This window comes from Cydia pomonella, chromosome 8 (genome assembly GCF_033807575.1).
Source record: "Cydia pomonella isolate Wapato2018A chromosome 8, ilCydPomo1, whole genome shotgun sequence".
Taxonomy (NCBI): Eukaryota; Metazoa; Arthropoda; class Insecta; order Lepidoptera; family Tortricidae; genus Cydia; species Cydia pomonella.
Genome location: NC_084710.1, coordinates 15,657,460 through 15,680,366, shown reverse-complemented (window position 1 = coordinate 15,680,366; position 22,907 = coordinate 15,657,460). Strand labels below are relative to the sequence as shown.

The 22,907-nt window shown below is 35.6% G+C and overlaps 1 protein-coding gene across 1 annotated transcript in view; it reads right to left on the bottom strand.

Moving 5' to 3' along the window:
- Positions 1-7,439: 7,439 nt before the first annotated feature.
- LOC133520680 (fasciclin-1) overlaps positions 7,440-22,907 on the bottom strand; it is a 107,182-nt gene continuing 91,714 nt past the window's right edge. The window contains exons 5-13 of the mRNA XM_061855281.1: positions 19,023-19,119; positions 16,404-16,581; positions 15,779-15,939; positions 12,587-12,744; positions 11,110-11,200; positions 9,698-9,918; positions 9,408-9,570; positions 8,240-8,387; positions 7,440-7,650 (exon numbers count right to left, since the gene is read on the bottom strand). Of these exons, the coding sequence (XP_061711265.1) occupies positions 7,457-7,650; positions 8,240-8,387; positions 9,408-9,570; positions 9,698-9,918; positions 11,110-11,200; positions 12,587-12,744; positions 15,779-15,939; positions 16,404-16,581; positions 19,023-19,119 (1,411 nt within the window). The 3' untranslated portion in view covers positions 7,440-7,456. The remainder of the gene's footprint in view (positions 7,651-8,239; positions 8,388-9,407; positions 9,571-9,697; positions 9,919-11,109; positions 11,201-12,586; positions 12,745-15,778; positions 15,940-16,403; positions 16,582-19,022; positions 19,120-22,907) is intronic.

Genomic DNA, 22,907 nt, shown 5'->3' with positions numbered 1-22,907 from the left:
TGAGTCGGTCGTAAAATATGAACGTGTGATTTAAACTAGTTATACTTACTCACTGCCCACGATAAAATATAGACGTGCGTGATCGGTAGGTAATATTTTTGAATTAATTGCAGCACTTTTTAAAATAAAAATGTATTTAGCGCATATTACATATTTCAACTTACTTTTACGACCGGAGTTTTTTGTCAGTATTAAGGGTAGAACGATGTAAACTGTATCACAGGGTATGTTGTTTAACGTTTGCTCTGTGTCACAGTATGAGGTTCGCTTAGAGGAACGGAAAACGTGATTTGTGTAATTTCCAATGAGCGGAATTCTTCATAGCAAAAATCAAACTGTCAGAGGGATTGACCTAACTGTTTTATCGACTTATCGATGTTACGGAATAATATCGCATTAGGTATCCATAATCAACTTAAAAGATTATTCTGTAACATTTGACCTCTTTGATAAGCAACTTGCATCTCCGTATTAAAGTAAATCATATCAGCGTCACATATGTCATTTATGTCACTTGAGTTTTCATGAGTGATTTCCGTGCCGTGTTACTAAAATGGTTAATCCTAAAAGAAAACAATAAAAAAATGGATACAGAAAGATTCTTATTTCAGTTTCAAAGAAGATTCTTCCACAATATATTGCTCTAAATGTTACGTTCTTTTACATCATAAAAGTATTTTCTGTTTTATTCTTTACTATTATACCAAAATACAGTGGCGGTCAGCTAATTAGGGACACCGTTAATTTGATTGTATGTATATCCAAAAGCCTGATTTCATTACTTTAACTTTGTTTCGTTAAGTGACAAATATTTATCGATAAGTCGATAAAACAGTTAGGTCAATCCCTCTGACAGTTTGATTTTTGCTATGAAGAATTCCGCTCATTGGTAATTTCTATAATTTTGGTAGGTACCACTTAGTGTATTCCCATTTGGCCCCGCCGGGCTCAGATGGGAATAGGCGCTTCATATAAATCATTCCATAAGGCGGCAATTCCAGTATGGCGGCGGTCACATGGGGCGGGACAAATGGGGATATGGTAGGTATATTTTTGTCTATTTAACAACTAATTATTGCTACGAAGGAATGCTTTGTGTAATCTTTACCCGTTCATTGTTAACAACTCCTGATTTCAATTTCAGATTGCTTGAAGTTAATTACTTCAATAATGATTGTTCTGAAACTAAATAGGACGTATGTAACAAAAGTCTTCTATTCTAAAGGAATTAAAAGGATTCCGAGCTCAGACTTATCGTCCGGGGAGACTGAATGAGATAAGTTTAGTGTTTAGAATCAGAGAACAATGATTATCTCCTCGAAGTACGATCACTCATAGAGTAATAGAAAACAATTTTACAACACTTAGCTCGACACGAAAACTTTCTATTTAACTAAGATTATTAAGAATGCTATACATTTTGTGACAGTGTGTTATGTGCACAGAAGATTGATAACATTCCTGTTAAAAAAGTGGGCACCTCCGCAGCCGGAGAGTTATTTTCGTAGACCACTTCCACTTGAGGCGCGAAGATAAATCGAGTCAGTAAAAACTTTTATTTTGCTCCACCTAGGAGCAGGCTTCGTAACAGCTTGCATTTATTTTATAAACGATATGGGAAGAAAGGTGCCTACTGTGAGTACCTTCGATGCCTTTAATATTTCGCGACCCTCGTATTTTCCTTGTGAGGCTGCTAGTGTGCGATATTAAATAATAGACGGCGCTCGTGATAAAACGTTATGTACCTACAAGGCCTTATCAACGTAAAATTTAATGCTTTTCAGCCAATAACGCACCATGCCATGTTTTTAATAGCATCTATTATTAAGTGTTTGACGGCCTGCGATTAAAGCGGTTAATTTCCTTAAAGCTAATTCCGTTCAATCTCTAATCTAACTCCTAGCATTAGTTTTATAATATGTTACTTTAATATACCTAATATATATTAGATTACATATACCTAATTTAGATTTTTTTATTTCACGATGATTACACTATAAATTTCCTACATTTGTCAAAAGTATGTATAACTCATCATGATCGTCAAACATCACATTATAAATTTAAAATAATAAAATTAATTGTGTCTTCCAATAAGGATCGTCATTATATACATAGAAAACATGTCAAACAATTGAATAGGTATAAAACAACTGGTGCCTTAACTTTTATTTAGTGCAATTAAATAGATATGTTTAAATTGCATGTACATTTTCTAAAACAGTCAATACCTTTACCAGGAACTTTAATATCTTTAATACCTATATGTTGCAGCTTTGAAATCGGATTTCCAATACTAACCGCTTGGTTATCTACTCACCCGATTCGAATGAGGTTCAGCGCACGCTAGACTGACTCTTTTGCGGTAGACTGCACTGTTTCACTGCCGATATTAAAAATCGGTTGAAAAGTTATCTTCCACGGCAAAATTGTACACTAACAAGGGCCACACAACGGAAATAAAATTCTATTTCTCGCTTCTCTGTAAACTTACATAATAAGAGTAGGTACTCTTAAAACTTCATGATTTGCCAGCAGCGAGTTTATCGTAAATTCACTATTGTTGTCGTTCAATTTCCCGTACGTCTATCTACGTAGGTGCGAATACAATACTTGTCTATTCACAAGAAAAATAGGGGTTATATATGAGAGAAATACGACTTGGATAAGAACATAAATAATTCGTGAAAAAGTATGCCACTTAAACATACATAACTTCATAGTTTGCGAGATACACAGGTACAACGGTTGAAATATTGAGGGAGCAATCTTCATTTATATAAATTTATCTTGGTTCAAATGAGGGTTGAAAATAAGTTGACTAACCCTACTCAGAATGAGCTTAAATGTGTTGGGTTCGGGAAACGACGCGTAGGCCCTCCAGAAACGTTACAACGTTCACGCCGCGATTAACATTCAACTGGGCTCTAACCCACTCAGCTTTTCCTTTGGGATATTAACTTAAAAGTACCTCGTATGTAAATCATCATAACGTACGATTGATTTATTGTTGCTAAGGAATGAAATGTGCTCTAGTTAGGGTACTGACGCACATAAACATAAATAACGAGAAATTTTCATAAAAAGTACTTAAATGTTTTTTTTTATTTTATTTTTTCTAGTCTTAGCTCTAAAGTTTTATTAAATGTTCGCTTGCAACAAAGAGGTCGTGGGTTTGAACTCTTGCTTTGGAGCGATCCTAATTGACATTGATGATAATATTACTGTAATTAGAGGAAAACCAACCAAAGTTGCGCCCTTAAAATAACCTTGTAATCAGGATAGATATTATCTTGTTAGGGTGGACCGTAACATATTCGGGGTATCTCGGAATGAGCGGCAACAGACCGCACATCCCGCACTGACGGTATGACCGCGGTAGCTAAGGCTACGTGTTTCAATTAGCGGATCGATTCACCTGATGTCTTTATGTTCGATAAACCTGCACGTATAAAAGCTTAGTTAACCCTTTTTTAGATTAGGTGTCAGATATTTGCTATTGAATTTTGAATAAGTAGGTAATTTGTATACTGATTGGATCAGAAACCTGGAATTTTCGCGTTGCTGCTACATCGTTAATGCGAACGATGTTACTGACAGTCTGACAGTCTTCTTGATAAAAAGAGTGATGGATCAAGGTCCCAATCGCGTCAGCAATTCGGAAAAGTCAATAACACAAATTTACAAGGAAATTTACTGTGTCATTGTCAACGTCAACGCTGCCACAATAATTCTGCTGCAGTCACCTTCCCAGTGTAACCTTTACATACTGCTAATTATCAGTTGCTGCTTCAAAAATCATTTCTCAAAATAAAAGAATATGTATAACATTAAAAATATCTTTCTGATTTGTGTAAATTATATCCTTTACAATTTTTCGTTAAGTTTTGTGTAAGTAAAAATGTAAATAAATCTTAGATCTTCGATCTTAAAGCTTTGAAATACCGCAAATCACGTGAGATAGTACTACGCAGCTTGATTCCTATCCATCAAGGGATTACAATAAGAGCCTCGGTCCGTCGTCGCACGGCCTTATGGATTAAGTCGTCGGCCTGTCTAACATCCTCCATTACTTACCTTCGCATATGCTCCACTTGGGAAGGGCGAAACAAGCAAAATATGAAATAACTCTTGCTCGTGATAAAAAGAAGCTGCTGCTCTTTATTTTTACATTCATCAATAAATTAATAAGATATCATCAGTACAATTAAAAACTAGTGCAATTTTTTTGATATCTTGAACTACTGTAGCAATGACAAAAAATGTTGTCGATTTTTAAGTTTTGTTGAACGTTATTAATACATTAGTGGGAGCAAAAAGAAACGATTAGCTGTAGACCCTGGTTATAGTTATGTGTATCATATTTCCTGCCAAGAACGTTATTATTATTATTTTTCTATTTATTTAGAAACAAACAGTCATAAACAATTTTTGATCAAAATTTATAGACAAAAAATAGACCTATACTTTCATATGTAGAATTATTACTTGAGTGCCGGGAACCCGCTCGGTGGGTTCTCTGTTCGTAGTTACTTCCCTCTACAAAGCGGAAAAACGCTAGGATCGGCTACCAGCGAAGCGCTACGAAAACGTTGGCAGTGAATACGTTAAGATATTATTAAATGTGGCATCACACTATCACAGACTCGCACCGATAGGAAGTGAAAAGGGTAGTAGAACATGAAATGCCATTCTTATTTGTAGGTAAATTCTTTATTAATTCAACACGTACATTACTTGCCACTTCTCCTAATTTGACATAATCCGAATACGACGAACACGCCTCCGATAGAATCCAGTGCCGCCGCTCACCAAATATTTGGTTCAATATTTGGTCACAGTATATTGTCTGGGGTATTTACGTCCCAATTAACGTTTACTTCAACTACCATTTTAAAAATCCGCTGTATACAGGTATATAGTTCAAAAGGTAATGCTACGACTTACGATAATGACTACATTTGATAGTTTATTGTAGTTTAACAGTTAAATCTTATTCAATTACTCATACAATCTGGAACCGGTTGAAATAGCATTAAGCTTTGGCTTTTAAAAACTTACCTATTTGTATATTATATTAACCCTATAAAGCGAAAGATTATGTTTTTATCAGTAGGTATGTTAGATATAAACGGCAAAAACCAACAAATACATAATATACTGTAGGTACCCTATACCAATGTTTTCTTCTACCTAAAGATTTTATTTTCTAATCAATGCTGCTTTTTGCCTCCTTGAAACACCGAATATACCTTATGTTATTAATACATTTTCTTTATACGTAATAATAAGTAGTAGACTCACATTTCTCAGGGATTGTAACGTCTCAGTACAACTCGTACAACTACAGTACACACGATATGTACTGTACGTGTGTACGTTATGCGTACAACTACAGTACACACGATATCAGAGAAGTATTTTTCTTCGAAATAAAATATAAAACTTTCAATTAAGCAAAAAGCATCATTTTTACAGTAAAGTATTTGATACCTTTTATTAGCATTAGGTGTGATAATGTTTTAATTTCAGTCGCATTCAAGTAATAGCTAATAAATTAGAGTACGATAATTATAATGGACTATAATTAAACTTACACAAATTATTTACACCTGCTTATCGAAAATAAAGATTCACAATCGCACCGTACTGTAAGCACACCCCTTCCTTTCAATAATAACTAGAATTTTACTTCTTATTTAATACAATATTAGCAATTCAATAAATTGGACACACTCATATTCATTAAATAATGATTTTAAATATTCACTTCACTGAGAGTCGTCTTTTATTTAAGCATCATTTTTATTACTACATGTTTAATTCCCGACCGTGCGTAGCTAACTTTTTAAAGGTTCAAATTATTGATCGAAAGAAAAGACGATCAGAATACTTTTGTCATGGAATGATAACATTAATAAATTTGATTAATATAATAAATAGATTTTTCAGATAACAACATGGAATGTAGTCTATGAAGATGTTCACAGTAAATAAGATTTGCTCTAGGAGATAGATTTTAATAAATAATTATTTAATTTCCAAAGAAGGCACGATGGACCAAAGTTCTCAATAAAGTAAACGATTTTACTAGCATCAATACTGGGTAATAAAAAGCCTGCTCTCAATGTCATTATTATAACTTATAACCAGGGCCCGTACTTTTCATGCCGTTGACGCAAAAATGACGTAATTTAACATACAGGGAGTTACTACAAATTTAGATAACTTATTGATGGGTATCATAATAAATACTTGTCTCGTGAATAAAAGCTTGTTACGCTGTTAAAAACCAAAAATATGTATTATTTCATAAATTAATAATCTATTATTTATTTGTGAGACAATAAAATGAAAGTCAGTTAGACGTTTCTATACTGATTGTCAAGTATATGTATCAGTTACCTAAAGAGGTTGACAAATGATTAATTATTACGAAAATCCTAATTGGAATCATACTCTATGTAGCGTGACGTCATTTTTCTGTCAACGGCATGAAAGTTACGGGCTCTGCTTATAACTGAATGTGTTACGTGCACACGTGATGAAATTATCTTTTTTATGTTGGTCTTCTCTTGTTATTTATTTTATTCGAAAGGTACATAAACATATATATATATAGTAAATTTGTCTAAAATCAAGACATTACTGTGTTCATTGCTTTGATGTGGCAGTTAAAATATAATATATTTAAATGCACAATACCCTCCATATCGTACACAATTTCAAAAATATACAATCAAACCTAAGGTAACTAAGTTTCAAACTCTCGTAACTATAAGTATACCAATTAACTACCACACTACTGAGATACCATAATATACAAACTATTAAAATTAATAATACCGATGAATTAATATCTCACTAAAGTTGAAACCAAAACAATCAGAATATAGTATAAAACAAGTTCAACTTGTTCAAAATGAAGCTGTAAATATTACAGCTTTAAATTTGGCAACCAAACATATCTAATGCGATTTAGAAAATTTATGTCATACCTATGTATACTTCACACCCGACGGGGCGGAGCACTATTGCTTGTCAACCTTTTGCATATTACTTTGCATAAACCTCACGTTTTATATTATTTTGATTGCCCACAGAAAGTCGAACAGAACAGATTGAAAGTCGCATCTACACTAGCGTCAAATAACGAACATTATTCTTTTGTCACACTCCGACAGCTTACTCGTACATAAGCTGAAATCAAGTCCGAACACTTTGAATAATTTTATGACCAGCTAGTGACATGACGACCATTTATAGTTATTGATTAATAGATGCGATTTTACCACAGAAAATATTTTCCTAAATGCATTAAGTTATTAAACCCGTTTAAATGGTATTTGATGGAATTCTGGTCAAGACGTTATGCTGAAATGGCAGTGAAAATGTCTACCATCCTACATTTGCTGTCACAAGTTGTCAAAAAATTATAATTAATGACCTCAATGGTTTATTGAAGAATTGTAAAACAGATAGAGATCAGTAGCATCGCAACCGCGTGCGCGAGCGGCGAGGCGGCCCCAGTGGCGCGCACGTCGCTCTCCAACAAGAAGGGCTCGTCGATCACGTGGATGATGCCGTTCGTGCACTCCACGTCCGGCCGGAATACGTGTATCCAGTGCCCGTTCCATTCTACGTAGTAGTCTGGGTGGAACGGAATTTGTATTAGTCAAAGACATTTTTGCAATGTTAAAGATGGAGACGTGTAAAGAGTTCTTATTTTGAGATTTAAAAAAGTCGACGAAAATCAGAATTATTTGTTTCATTCTCATATTTTAAAATAAATACAATTTTACGTATGAGAAAACAATGTACATGTGGCCGTTCCTACCTTCTAAATTAATATCAATTTAGTCACTGATATATCAATGTAAAAAACATCATGATGACGATGACGACCGGTTTGGCCTAGTGGGTAGTGACCCTGCCTACGAAGCTGATGGTCCCGGGTTCAAATCCTGGTAAGGGCATTTATTTGTGTGATGAGCATGCATATTTGTTCCTGAGTCATGGGTGTTTTCTATGTATTTAATATTTATATATTATATATATCGTTGTCTAAGTACCCTCAACACAAGCCTTATTGAGCTTACTGTGGGACTTAGTCAATTTGTGTAATAATGTCCTATAATATTTATTTATCACGATGTGGTGCATCTCGAAGCTCCAAACCTTTAATTTGGGAATGATCTACGAGCGGTAGGCAGTCTGGCTCTAGGATTTGTTGACTCACTTTTGTCAGACTCTTTGACACGCAGTCGCAGCGGGTCGCGGCTCGTGGGCATCACGAACGGGTGCGTCTCATTGGCGTGAAGCTTTAGGTCCGAGATGGTGTACGAGCGGCTGGCGCGGATCACGTGCCTCTCCAAAATTTGTTTCGTCTGTGGAACAGATCAGTTAAGTTTTAATGAAAACACGCTTTTTTGGCATAGATTAGATGCGGACTACCCTTTCAATTTTTTTGAAGTTATAGTAAGTATACATAAAGAACATAAAAATCCTGCGACATGACTTGTACATTGATAGACTTTTTCTGCTTGGTATTTTATATACCTACCAAATAATCATAGAAAATACACCACACATAACTTATTAACCGAGCGAAAGTGGAGGTCTCCGTTTCAGCTTGAGCAAAAATTCTTTCGTATGTTCGGATGATCTCCTCTACAGGTCGCATTTTTCAACCGATTCTCGTGGTTGAGTAGGTTCGATGGTTGTATAGATTTATTCTGTCGCTTCAGTTCTTGGATTTCGGGGGTTCGCGAAGTCTACAGCTCACGGAGTCTCTAGTATAATAATAACAATATAATATTTATTTCAGGCAATGTACCCATATGTGTATAATATGTAATACCTAATATTAATAAGTAAATTCTGGGACAAACATTATCTCAAATATTTTACCCTAGATTTCCTAAATTTTATCGTTGAAATCCTAGTGAAAGTATTGAATATTACGAGACAAGGAAACTACATTAAACTAAACCCTCGCGTTGCCTTAGGCGTAAATATGCCCCAGTACTTTAGGAATGTCCAAAATGGAAATACAGGAATGTTAAGTTGTTCACCACGACAATTTGCATTCGGGGTCGGCATGTCCATATCCTTCCGTATTAAAGTCATAAAATGTATGGTTTAGGGATTCAACACATTTATCGATGCCAAGTAGGTTTAGCCGACGTAATATTGTCGAAAAACGGATGCGACTGAAGCCGTTAGTACGCTAACGTAATGTTACTGTCAGAAATTTTGGATGAAGCACGTTCGTTACCGACCGTTAGTTAGTCGTGTCCTATCCAAGCTAAATGGGACGATTGATTTTTTCTTCTACGGGACATACATTTTATTAAATTTCTTCATGATGACTCCCACGATATGTTTTGAAATATGAATAAACTTACATAATACCCAAAGTCCAGTTTGAATAGCGCTTTAAATGCTGAGGGGTGTCGCACTTGGAATTTGAGCCAGGCGTGGTCGCGAGGTACGAAGTATGTGTACCGGTGTTCCAAGTCATTCAGTTGCGTGTTGAACATCTCCCGCTTGCCCAGATTGTATGTGATGCTGCGATAGATTAAAATATATTAGAACGAATTACAAATGACGGACTTAATGCCATAAGGCATTCTCTACTAGTCAACCACCGGGCCGAAAAGAGACAATATATATGTCAGGTTAGGATATGTCTTACTTCAACATAGGGTCCGTCTTCAACTTCTCAAATATAGTGGTGTAAGGAACTCCCAGAACTCTGTCGATGATGTGAACGAAGCCATTTGTCGCGGCGATGTTGGGCAAGGTCACTGTGGCGTTTACTCCGCCGCCCTCCACGGTTAGTGTCTGATTGTTGTTGTGGGTGAGCACGTTAAAGTAGAGGTACTTGCGGTGCATCGCTGTCGGGGCTTGGTAGATCTGAAACATGAAGTCATATCGTACACGACTTGTATGTAGATGGCTTGGTAATGAACCACCAACCACCAACTAGGATTATGTTTAATAATTTAAGTCTGATCTCTTTTTTGAGTGTTGAGTTTAAGTTTTCACAGGGTTACACCACATAACGCTGTCAGAGCTATGCCTAAAAAATACATAACTTAGGGCCAATGCACCAATCACTAACCCGAGGTGAACCGGTTAAACCTGGAGTTACCATAGTTACCAGTCAATGCACTGGGTTAACGGTTTAAACGGTTAACCCCGGGTTAGTGGGATGTTGCAGGTCGCGCTTAATGGTTTAACCGGTTAACCTCGGGTTAATGGGATAATGCAAGTGGCCCTTAGGGGGATTGGCACAAAAAGTGACATACAAATAATCATCTACGTACATTAAACGAACGGTCATGCATCTAATTTTATTCCAGTGAGGAAATTTATACAAGTAAGGCCCACTTTCGCCATTCCACTAAATCGGGGTTAACCGATTAAATCCGGAGTTACCATGGTTACCAGTACAATTTGACACTGGGTTAACGGTTTAACCGGTTTACCCCGAGTCAGTGGGATGGTGCAAGTGGGTCTAAGAAATAAATAAATAAAAATAATCACGAATAGTGGGTCTAAGTCCATCTTTTTCTATAAAACGATTCAGATTTTTGGTCATCTTAGAACATGCTGTCTCTAACATTGGCGGATCTGAATCAAGGAGAAACAAAGGTTCACAAAAGCTTTGCAAGTATTATTTTTTGTTAATGCGTCCGACAATATTAAAATTTAATCCATATATTACACGTACAGTTCCAGGGAGCTGAGTCCGCGCAGCCAGAACCACAATAAAATACAAGACATGAGATTAATGTTAATAGAATTGCTTTCTGCGATATTATTGTTGCGTCCTATTTTCGTTCTGTCATAGATTATCCTTTTACTAAATTAATTGTCCTCTTTCGAGACAATTGGGATTAATACACAAAATAAAAGATTGTCCGGTTGCGCAAGTTAGGGTTCGTTCGTAGAAGAAAAACATTCAATGAAAGTAGTTAATGCTGATTGATATTTTACAAATTTATAAAAAATATATATTATGTTGTTATTTTTTCCTGACAGATAAATTCTAATTTGCACAAATGGACTGCAACATACGAATAACATAAGCAATAATATTACCTGATTCATGTTATTGTGTATTATAGTATCCATAGCCAGTCTTTCCCGCACTAGATGCAAATTCAAGATCTCCTTAAGTTTCTGATGGTTCCTGAAAGCACTCAATTCTCAATAAGACAGTCATTAGCAAGTTACAGGGGTAATGACCCTGCTATGAAGCCGATGGTCCCGGGTTCAAATCCCGGTAAGAGCATTTATTTATGTGATGTGATGAACACAGATATTTGTTCCTGAGTCATGGTTGTTTTCTATGCATATAAGTATGTATTTATCTATATACGTATGTTTATCGTCGCCTGGTATCCATAGTACAAGCTTTGCTTATTTTGGGGCTAGGTCGATCTGCGTAAGATTGTCCCCAAATATTTATATAGCCGCAGCCATACAATCGAAGTTAAGTTCTCATTCTAAAACGACATTCTTAAATAATATGAAAATGTCATGAACATTCAAGTAACATAATATCTATCTTTACTAGAAATTGTAATATAAAGAGACAATTGTGATATAAATAATAGTTTTATATAAAACAAATTCTACTCACACTATTTTCTTTCTATAACAATTTTTAGCAACGGAAACTAGGACCAGACAGAGAACGACAATGCGTGGCTTGATTGGTATTGTCATGTTATTAAATGTAAGATTTGACAAAATACGCGTCATCGTGGTCGTTACGTAAATTTGACAAAATGCGCGTCATCGTGGTCGTTACGTAAATTTGACAAAATGCGCGTCATCGTGCTCGTTACGTAAATTTGCATGTAATTTAAGCAGGTCGTTTTAAAATAACTTCTAACTCCGTAACTTTATGCGGCGGGTTCATGTACTTCATGTGGCGCTTAAGAAAATCAGAATCGGCCTTTAGCTCCCACGGACGTAATCTGAGATGCATAACCGCCCACATTATATACCTTTCAATTACCATTTCCCAATTCTTTTCCCTTCATCGTTCGCGAGATTTTTCCGGGGATTTCATTAGATTTATTGGGTTGAAATGCGGATTTCTGTGTCCTCATGCATTTGAAAATTAAATATTTTAAACCACATACATTTATATATAATATCTTGTTATTTCACCGTTGTATGTAAAGTAGAAAGACCTACAATCCTACATTATAATAATATTAATTTTCAAACTCAACTCAATTAGATTTTTGATTTGTCCTAAAATGTAAAATAGACTAAATCTACCTCTCACTACTACTCACTTCGACGCTTATTTTTTCTGTCATGTTCAATATAAACTGTTACATTATTTAGCTAATTAAAATCACACAAAAATTGAAAAAAAGAAAAGAAAATTCTGTTGTCGGCAATGGTTTTTTACAATCCATAAAACTTCATACTGTGTCAAGATTGATTTTGACTTCACGAGAAATCATGCGAGCACCCAATACCCATACCATCGTATTTCTCTATGTAAGTGAACAGTATATTCTTTTGGAAAAATAAATTCTTAAGCCATAAAGCATACCTGACGATGTTTTGCACGCTGGGCTCGTTCCAAGCCTCGTTGGAGGGCGCGAACAGGGTCATATCCTTGGCCGTGTTCAGCTCGTTGAGGAACTGGTTATTGTTTCCGAGGTCCAGGATCACCTCGTAGAATTTGCACAACGGGCCGTCCTCTTTTTCCTGTCGTGTTAACATGTTTATAATTATGAGAATGTGAGGAATATTTTAAGATTTTCCTACCTACCTTACTGAAATATTTTCTTTTTTCATATCATTTTCTTTGTATATTGTAATTTGTATATTCTATAGTTTTTTCGTAGTTTTTGCGAAACCACAAAGTTGAAACTGCTTAATAATAAACTTAAAGTAACTTAGGGACGTTTTCAAAGCTTACTTTGCCTTCTTTACAAATTATTATCATGAATGCATATTCTGATTACAAGCGACGCAATGACACGGATATTTCAAATTAATATTGTACGCGTGCCGCGCTCATTTTGAGCAACGAGTGTGACTTTACTTTTCGTGTTTTTGAGCAAGTGCCAATGATATGGCTTATAACTTGTATCATATTTAACATTTCCGAATACGCCTTCACGTAGCGAAGTGAAAAGATGACCCTTTGAAGAGATGAATGATTTGGAGCTTCAAAGAACAACATTTTTTAACGAAATAAATATTCTTCATTGCGAATCACTCCAAGAAATGTTCGGATAGGCAGTGCTATATATTATCATTGATTCAACATAGATCTCGATGCGGTGAGTTAAAGGAGTTTTTTTCATTAATTAGAATGATAATATATGCATGAATATGGAATCCCCGTTAAAAATATGAATCCAGTATCATTAGGATCAATAAAAATATCTAGGTAGATACGCTTGTATAGATGTTCGACATGTTCGTAGCAACATAATAATCTAGTGTCCTAGCGACTATACCAGGGGTCACCTAGTTTCGCTCGGGGTCTGTATTAAGAAATGAAATGACCATCGCGGTCCGCACAACATTTTATAGAGAAAATATTTATTAAACAAATGTAAGTACCGAAATAACAAAGGTATTTTTTTACATATCAATGAGAAAAATGACATTTTTTGTTGCGGACTATCTTAGCTAGTGACTTCGCCCGGCCGTTTTCAAATTGACGTCAACGAAGATAATGCGGGGGATACATTTTTATTTTAAATTACGTACTCTGTAGTGCAAAAGTTGCTGTGTTCTCGCGGTCCGCACAAAATGGGTCGGCGGTCCGGATGCGGACCGCGGTCCGCCATTTGGCGACCCCTGGACTATACGTTAGTTTATACTTACAAGAGCTCACTAGGCAACATGGGATACAATTAGTTCTTAAAGTACAAATAGTGAATTACCATTTACCTTATCGTTGCTTAACAAACAAAATATTGTTAATATTCAAAGATAGCTTAGGGTAGATGCAACCATAAGAAAAGGTAGACAAACAATGAAAAACAATGAGTATGGGGAAAGTGAGGAAACAATGAGTACGGTACAAGCCAACCAACATGCGACACTACCGGATACTTACAATCCCCTAGAATAGTGGTAAGTCATGCAGGGTCCGCGGCGGGCAGGGCGGGCACAAACATACGAAAGAGAAAACATTGCTTCATCGACACAACTATCCAAAATTGATTTACAAATAGAATCCACGTGATACACTTATGATAGTTACAGACGTGTGTGAATGTGTTTTATGTTTAGGTATTAGGAGTAAATATAAAACCATTGAGATGAATGAACTTAAAACATCCCTGATTTAGAAAGACTTCCCTTGAATTTTGTTCTTATTTACTTTTGCAGTTTTACTTCACCGACAAAGCAAAGCATGTCTGAGTGTATTACATAGAATCGCTGATAATTGGTACTTTGAACTAGTAGGTGTAAATACCTAATCATAATCGCCAAAAATTTCAGATCAATCAAATCATCGCCTTGATTCACCGGTGAAAAGCAAGGAGAAGAAAGCTTCTGTATGTTTCGTACCAAGGGTATGAAAGTTCAGCATGTCTCCACACTGAGTACACAGGTTTTCAAATGGTTTCTACTAAATGCTACTTACGCAACTTTTACTATAGGTATTTGCTACGGCGACCTTACAATGATTTATTCAAATTCAACAAACATACTTCAATGGATTTATACATACCTAAGTACGTAATTACCGTTTTCTATCATAATACTTACAATACCTCAATGTACGGCGGAATAATCTACATTTCAAAGGTTAACGTGCTCAATAAATAATTTGTAAAATTAAGAACAGTATCAACAAAAAGAAAAAGTTTTAATGGAGTAAAGGGACACTCACAAAAATGGATAATTAGAAGAAATAAATACGACTGTTTTAATTTTACCTTCATTGCCTGGTTCCGTCATGAATGGAGCGGAAAGTATACAATGATAGTATACAAATGTTTAATTTTGTTATAATGGCATTTTCCAGTGAATAAAATGACACTTTTTTCATAAAAAATCTTATAAAATATTTATCGTACTTAACTAGGCTATGTAAATACGGTCATAACAATAAAATGGTGTTTTACTTATAATTATAATTTTATTAATGGCCCTAGATTTCATCACAATTTTGATTTTAAGTAGGTATAGAATATATAGAAATGATGTATAATTCATATTGTTGCTGTTTGTACGTACTGCCATCATTCACCAACTGCATTTAGATATAATCTTATCATTTTATCATTGATCATAAGTATCAAGTAAGTTTTCTTATTTATCATAAGTATTAGCAATTTAAGTACCTAGTAACCAATATTATTAAACAGCACCCATCACATGACCCAGATCGAACGGATAGCGAAACGTTTAAATTTTAAAGCAAGACGTATCCCTTAAGGCGGCTTTCACATGGATGCGATTCGCACGTCGCGTTGCTCATCGAGCACATCGCACATCGGTGCGAGCGGGATGTTGGAATAAAACGCGCATAGCGTTGTCTCGCTCAAACATCGAAGCGACGTGCGAGTCGCATCCAGTGTGATAAACACCTAAATTCAAACATTTTCAAAGTCCTTGAAGTTAAACGTTCCACAGTATAATAATTGATCTGATTGATTTGAATGTGCGTGTTCTGTGACTATATCTGGAACCGACGAATTTTAATCAGCAGTATGAATAGTTGATGTAGTAGTAAAGTGTGTATATTATTGATTTGAAATTGTCGTAGTACCTTGAGGAAGTCGATAACGGTGGTGTCGACGACCATGAGCGGCCGCTGGATGAGATGGACGACTCCGTTCTTGACGGGAATATTAGCGCGCACGATGTCCGCCAGGACGACCCCTCGGCTGTGCTTCGCGTCTCCCGCCACCGTGTTGGATTTTACGTAAGCTGAATAAAGGTAATAACTGTCAGTTTCAATCATAAGTTAAGCCGGCTAGCTCGGTCAAAGATATATTGCCTGACCTGACGTTCCTAAACGGATAGCCGCGTGGAAAAATAACGCCACCTGCACACATCTCAAAAATAGGGAAACTCTAATTCCATTATCTATTGAATCGTATTCTGATTTACATGGGCGTTATGATAAAAACAGATTTTTAGTACGTACTTTATTTTAACTGTTAAGTGTTTTACTAAAATTTTATGTATGAACAGACTAATTGACCTGCGATTACTGACATTTAAATTTTTAAACAGTTTTAAGCGTGAATATCTGAAGATTAATTGGGCTATTTCGTGCACATATAAATACGAATCAAGCAGTTATTTCATTAACCAATATTTCTAAAGATTGAATACTTTCAACTTTGGTAATAAACAAAGTCTATTGATAGTACTCATGTAGAACTTACTGATTTCCTCATTCCCGTTCATGGCGGTGCTGAAAGAGACGATGACCTTGACGTTGTCCCCGAAAGCCAGGGTCTCGAACTCGCGTGTGTCCGGCGTGGCCTTCGTGAAGAGCACGTGGTGCGGGATCACGTGCCCGTCCACTACCTTCGCGTCTATCAGGTCCGAGCGGGTTGTTGGCTAAAATAACGCAACATAATTACTGATGGGATTATAAAACAGGAGCATCAGGCAGATTAAAAAAAAATGTTATTTAGTGGGTATATGATATTACTATCAATGCAGCTTGTTCGCGCTTATTTATTTATTTACTAATAATATCCGAACAATAAGAGATTGAAATAAATCAGCCAAGAGATTGTCAAGCCATGCTCAGTGTAGAGTTTCGTAGTAACCATTCTGTCAGAACAGGCCAAATGGCATTGACATATATCTAAGGACGAGCGTTACGGACAATAAGAATGGGGCCAGTACAGCGATGTCACGCACACGGATTCGAGCCAATCGTGCAGTCTAACGCCACAACGCGATTTGGTTGATGAATTCGCATCACGCGCGCGATTGGTCGCAACTAGTTGCGTTCGACTGCACGATTGGCTCGAATTCGTGTGTTACACCACTGAACTAGCACCATTCTTAGTGCCCGTAAGGCCTGTCCTTAGATATATTTCAATGCCAAATGGGGGTTATTGATTAGTAAGTATCATTTAGGTACGCGTAAATTATAAGCATAAAGGAGTACCTTGACAGCGCTTTGTACGTCTTTTTACTAATAAGGAAGATTTTTTGCAATGACTCAAAAACGGCTGGACCGATGTTCGCTATAGTTTTCATTGAAAGCATTTACTTAGCATTTGTTTTTTTATATTTTTTCATATTTTTAACAATTTTTTTCATATTAGTTTCGGAGAGGCTATTAACTTTTCCATAAAATGGTGTTTGGAGACCCTTATTCGTTTTGAAAGACCTATCAAACGATACCCCACACTATTGAGTAAAAGTAAAAAAAAGTATCAGTTTTTATGGGAGATAAGTACCTACCCAAAATTTTTTAAGTGTTTAAATTTTATCGTTCCGTTGCCATGCATGATTTATGTATCCATGCCAAATTGCAGCTTTCTAGCACTATCGATCACGAAGCAAAGCCGCGGACGGACTGACGGACAGAGGGACATGGCGAAACTATAAGGGTTTCTAGGTAGTCATTTCAGTGGTCACGAAATTTACCTTAAAAATAAGATGCCGCTCCTAAATAAAAAATTATATAAGTACCTATTTTGCTTGTTTAGGCAGTTTCTGCGTTTGAATTTCCATGTTTTCTGAATCTATACAGAAACATTTACAGGTCATTAAAACTTTGCAAGAATGCTGTTAAAACACATTTTGTAATTCCATAAATTAATTAACTTTAAAATTAGAATATGAGTTCTGTTAAATCTCGCAATTAATATTATACCTACCGCTTGCAACAAATGTTATACTTATACCGCGTTTCTCAAAGCTTATTAAGCCTTGGTAAAACGTTAATGGAAATGACGGATTCGCTACTATAATAGTTAGTTTTTTTTTAATTAGAATAAAGGTAAACAAGCATGACGTGTCTTTTTATTGAAATTTAATAAAAAACTCGTTTAAAATATGTTTATATTAGGTACTTATGAAAGGAAAGGAAGATTTATAATTGTTATGTATTTGCTGTGACTTCTTTTCCAAAAGTGTTTTTTAATAAAAGACACATTAAGATCCCTTATTTTCTTTCTAATGCAAAAAACAACGAACTATAACTAAGATTGGCAAAAGCGTTACGTGGCGTCGTAGTCCATAGTTTTAAACAGTCCACGTGTTGCAACCTTCTGTAGAGCTGTATCAATGTATCGAGATTAGATTAGGTCAAGGTATTTGTATGATTTGATATGACATATATATTTTTTAATCAAATTTCTATAAAGAAAAGTAGCTACTTGTAATTGCATGATTTCTATAGTAATCTAAATAGTATTTTGTTCTTATTTAATGCATGTTAATTGTAAGATGTAATGTTTTGAAAAGATGTGTCCCGCCGAGTTTCTTGCCGGTCCATATTGGGATACCCTCCTCCAATTAAGGGGGGTTTTAAATTTTCTCAGGAGGTGTAGGGTTAGAGCCGGTGTAGCTTTATTTGACGTTCATAAGCGCATTGTAATATGCCTACTTGAATAATAAACTATCTTTATCTTTAACTTTAAAGAGATTAAGTTTTAACTTCCATTCAGATTACTATATACTTATTTATTTTGTACTGTACCTATTTAAAAAGCAAAATTAAATGTCCTTTAATTTTGCTTTTTAATAGGTACTGATAACTCATAATCAATACAAAACGTATTATACTCGTATAATGTACTACAACTTTAAAAGTGTTACAGTACAATTTTCTTCAATGATAAAAGTGATCCAGCTACCCCGTTCAATAAAAGTTTTCCTTTTTAATCTCTTTAGACGAGCGGTTGTTCAAATCTCGTCAATTCATCTAAAGTTTTCCTTACCTTTGAAGAATGTTAATTTCCGTAATTATGCTAATACGCAACAAAATATACCGTAGTTTAGATGTAGATGTTACAATGAATTTTTAATTTACAAACCTTAAAGCCTTCGTCCACAGGAATAAAGAAGGTATGCTTGCCGTCGGCATTAAAAACTTCTTTCTTATGAAGTTGATTTACTTTTTGCCGGAATGACCTGTATAAAAGAAAAATATGTAAGTATACCTTTATCCGCTATAAAAGAGTTTTTAATAACCATTTAAATATTCTCTTAATACAACTTGCTGCGTAACAATTTACCCATGTTGGCCTACTTTATCAGGTTAAGCACTTATTTGCGATGTATGAGTTAGTAATAATTAAGCTGTTTCAGCCCTCGTGCGAAATCCCTTAAGAAGCCTTAATAGAGTTAAGTAGTTGGCGCGCTCGTACATAAGGCTCGGAAGTTATTATTTTATGACTTGATTTCATGACAGTAATTTGATAACGGCAATGAATATTTATGCGCCAACATGTCAGTTGTTGAAGGTCAAAGTTTTAGCAGTTAGCGTCACGGATTTGCGTTCCCCTTCCCCATAAAATATTAGCGAGCAAGCCAGGGTCGAACGGGTGCGCTCCTGGCAGGCACACTTTCATTTTTCATTTTGTACTTGTTTATAATTTACAGGGTGAAATACCATTACTTAGCTTTGACATAACACGAATGCTTTGGAACTTTTATGAGACGAAATTTGTTCCCAGCAGCCATTTAGCCGAGGCCCTCATTTGCGGTCTATTTACAGAGGCAGAGTAAGCAAATAAATTAAAAGTTCATTTAAAAGTTTTGCTTCTAAAGCAATTTGTAGGTGCCGACATAAAACTTGTTAAAATGTGCGGCGCATCGCGATCCTGAAGTTAATGAAATATTCGTCAGCGAACGGGATCGAGTTCAATAGATTTTTATATCTGAATCGTGGCGGATATTTCGGACGTTCCCGCGTGGCTAGGATGTATGTGGTTATCTCCGAACGAACGTGCGGCTGAATAAATAACTCCGATTACAGCGCTTTCGCTGCACCATTTCAATAAAATATAAGTTTCAACCTAACCATCCCACCTCGTTTTTAATAAACAAACATATTCATCAACTTGTAGTCTAAAAGTAGATTTTATAAAGCCTGCTTTTAAGACTAATCAAATGATACAGTTTTCTAAAGCAGCTCTTGAAATTCAATACCTAACCAATATCTATGAAACTGTTTTCGCAGGATATCTAATGATAATAACTCTTTTGAACTTTAAATAATACTTACATAGATTTTTGGTTTTGCGATTTATATTGGTGATAACCGATCACTTTTCAAGAGAAGGTTACCTAAATAATCGCTAGGTTTTTCTCTGGCGCTATCTAAGTCACCTAGGTACAGAAAACTTCGTTGAAGTATTTTCGCAACGAAACTGTTGTATTAAATAGAGACGCGTCAGCAACATTAATAACATAAAAATCGACCAGTATGACAAGTATGCATGGCTGAAGAAAGATAACACTAGGTAAATGTTTTCCATAACAGACCGAACGAGACAGCACATTTGCCGAGGCATTATTCACTCGAAAGCAAAAAGTAGAATGAGAGTTGTATACGCAGTTAACCGGTCGTGTTTCGCAGTAATTGAAACACGCGAAACTCTAGTTAGGCGGCGCACTGGTAATCGTTGTTGTATCCTAGTTCCATCCTAGTTCGCGGTGCGTTCGTTGTCGTTGCAAAGTTACTTATTGAACAGCGAGAAGTAAGTGGGGGCTGAGGTGAAATAGCAACGCAACGGGTCTATTAAATCTCGAACTTGCACGCAGGGAAAGTACCTAGGGCAATACTCGTAGGAATGTGTCTGTATACATTATGTCGGTTATATTGAATTATTGATAAGGCTAATCTAAACGTAAACTAGTGCCTATGCCCATTAATGGGATTAGTTGCCAAGCGGACCCCAGCCTCCAGGCAAAATGCCGGGACAACGCTAGGAAGATGAGGATATAATAAATAATAATAAATAAATATTATAAGACATTATTACACAAATCGACTAAGTCCCACAGTAAGCTCAATAAGGCTTGTATTGAGGGTACTTAGACAACGATATATATATTATATAGATATTTATAAATACTTAAATATATAGAAAACACCCATGACTCAGGAACAAATATCCATGCTCATCACACGAATAAATGCCCTTACCAGGATTTGAACCCGGGACCATCAGCTTTGTAGGCAGGGTCACTACTCACTAGGCCAAACCGCTCGTCAATTACTCTTAATATTGAATTACTGATGTGATCATGTGTCCGTTGTTGTTTGTAAATACGCTTAGGATTTTTAAAGTAATGCAGGTAAACAGAAACGTTCACATGACTCGGTAATTGATCATTATCATTATCAGCCTAGAATCATCCAAGCGTTGTCACGGCATTTTGCAACAGCTTACATAAAAAGCCTGGAGTCCACTCGGCAACATTATACCACGAATCGGCACAAGCACTAGTTTTGCCACACGGCGGCGACTGCTATTTTAGAGCTTCCAATACAGAGGGAAACGAGGTCTTATTGGATTTAGTTCGATTTTCTAACGGTGTTCTACTTCACTAAAAAGCGACCATCTTGGGTTTGAAAGCCACACGCCTCGCCTTACTGCTACGACACCAAGGATTTCGATATTTGCCGTTTTTTTGGTTGGTATCGCGTTAATAATCTTTATATTAATATAGTATGTTCTGACTGACTGACTGATTCATCAAAGCAGAGCCGAAACTACAAAAGCTAGAAAGTTTCAATTTGCACAATAGGTTGCATTTATTAAGTGTACAAGGGATAAGAAGCGGGTTTCAAAAATTCAACGCTTAAGGGGGTTAAAAAGGGGTTGAACGTTTGTATGGCGTTCAAGTTTTATTTTAGCTACGAACTTAAAACTCCGTGAAAAGGCATAATATTAAAATTGAAGAAAATTAATTTTAGCGTTTTTGGAAATTAAACCCATAAGAGGGTTATAAAAGAGGATGAAAGTTTGTATAGGGATATATATTTTTAAACTAGGAACTTGAAACTTCGTGAAAATGTATAGGTAATATTAAAATAGGAGAAAAAACTTTTCAGCGCTTTTGTAAATTCATCCCCTAAGGGGGTTATAAAGGGGGATAAACGTTTGTATGGGGAACAAGTTTTATTTTAAGCTAGGAATTTGAAACTTCTTAAAAATATATTATATTATAATATAAAAAAGTAATTTCAACGTTTTTATGGGATGTCTGTATGGGAATCGAGGTTTATATTAAGTCAGTAACTTGAAACTAATACGATATTTTCATAAAATTCGAGAAAAATGATTTCAGCGTTTTCGAAAACTCATTCCCTAATAGGGTTAAAAGTGGGTTAAAAGTGTGTGTTCGGGAAATAAATCCATGCGGATGATGTCGTGGGCAACTGCTAGTTTACTTAAAGTCGATATTGTTGCGATATAACCCTGATCGCCTGCCTATCACAAAGCGCTCATGCATTTTGGATGATTCTCTTTGATTCCTGCCTAAAAAGCCCAAGCGATTAAAGGCTAACGCATTTGAATAAAATAAACTTGCGAAAATATATACCTATTCTTTCACACGATTTTCACTGACAGCTTATTGAAATAATATTACTTAAAGGCCTTTTATGATTTAAACGCTAATGTTAAACACATTAGTTATTTTATTAATATGGAATCAAATTGCGTAAAAACACATTATTTTTGTTGAATAATGTTTATGTTTTTGTTCGGATATTTAAGAATCAGTAAGTAATTTATTTATTGTAAACTGTGTTTTGTACACCTTGATTTTTATATTTATACAAAACTTGGCGCCAATGGATAAAAAGTTTTGGACGTGGGGTAACGCCAACGATCTCGTGAACGACTTAAGTATTCTAAATAAACCTTGGGGACATTATTATACCTAAATGTTACCATACTCGTTTC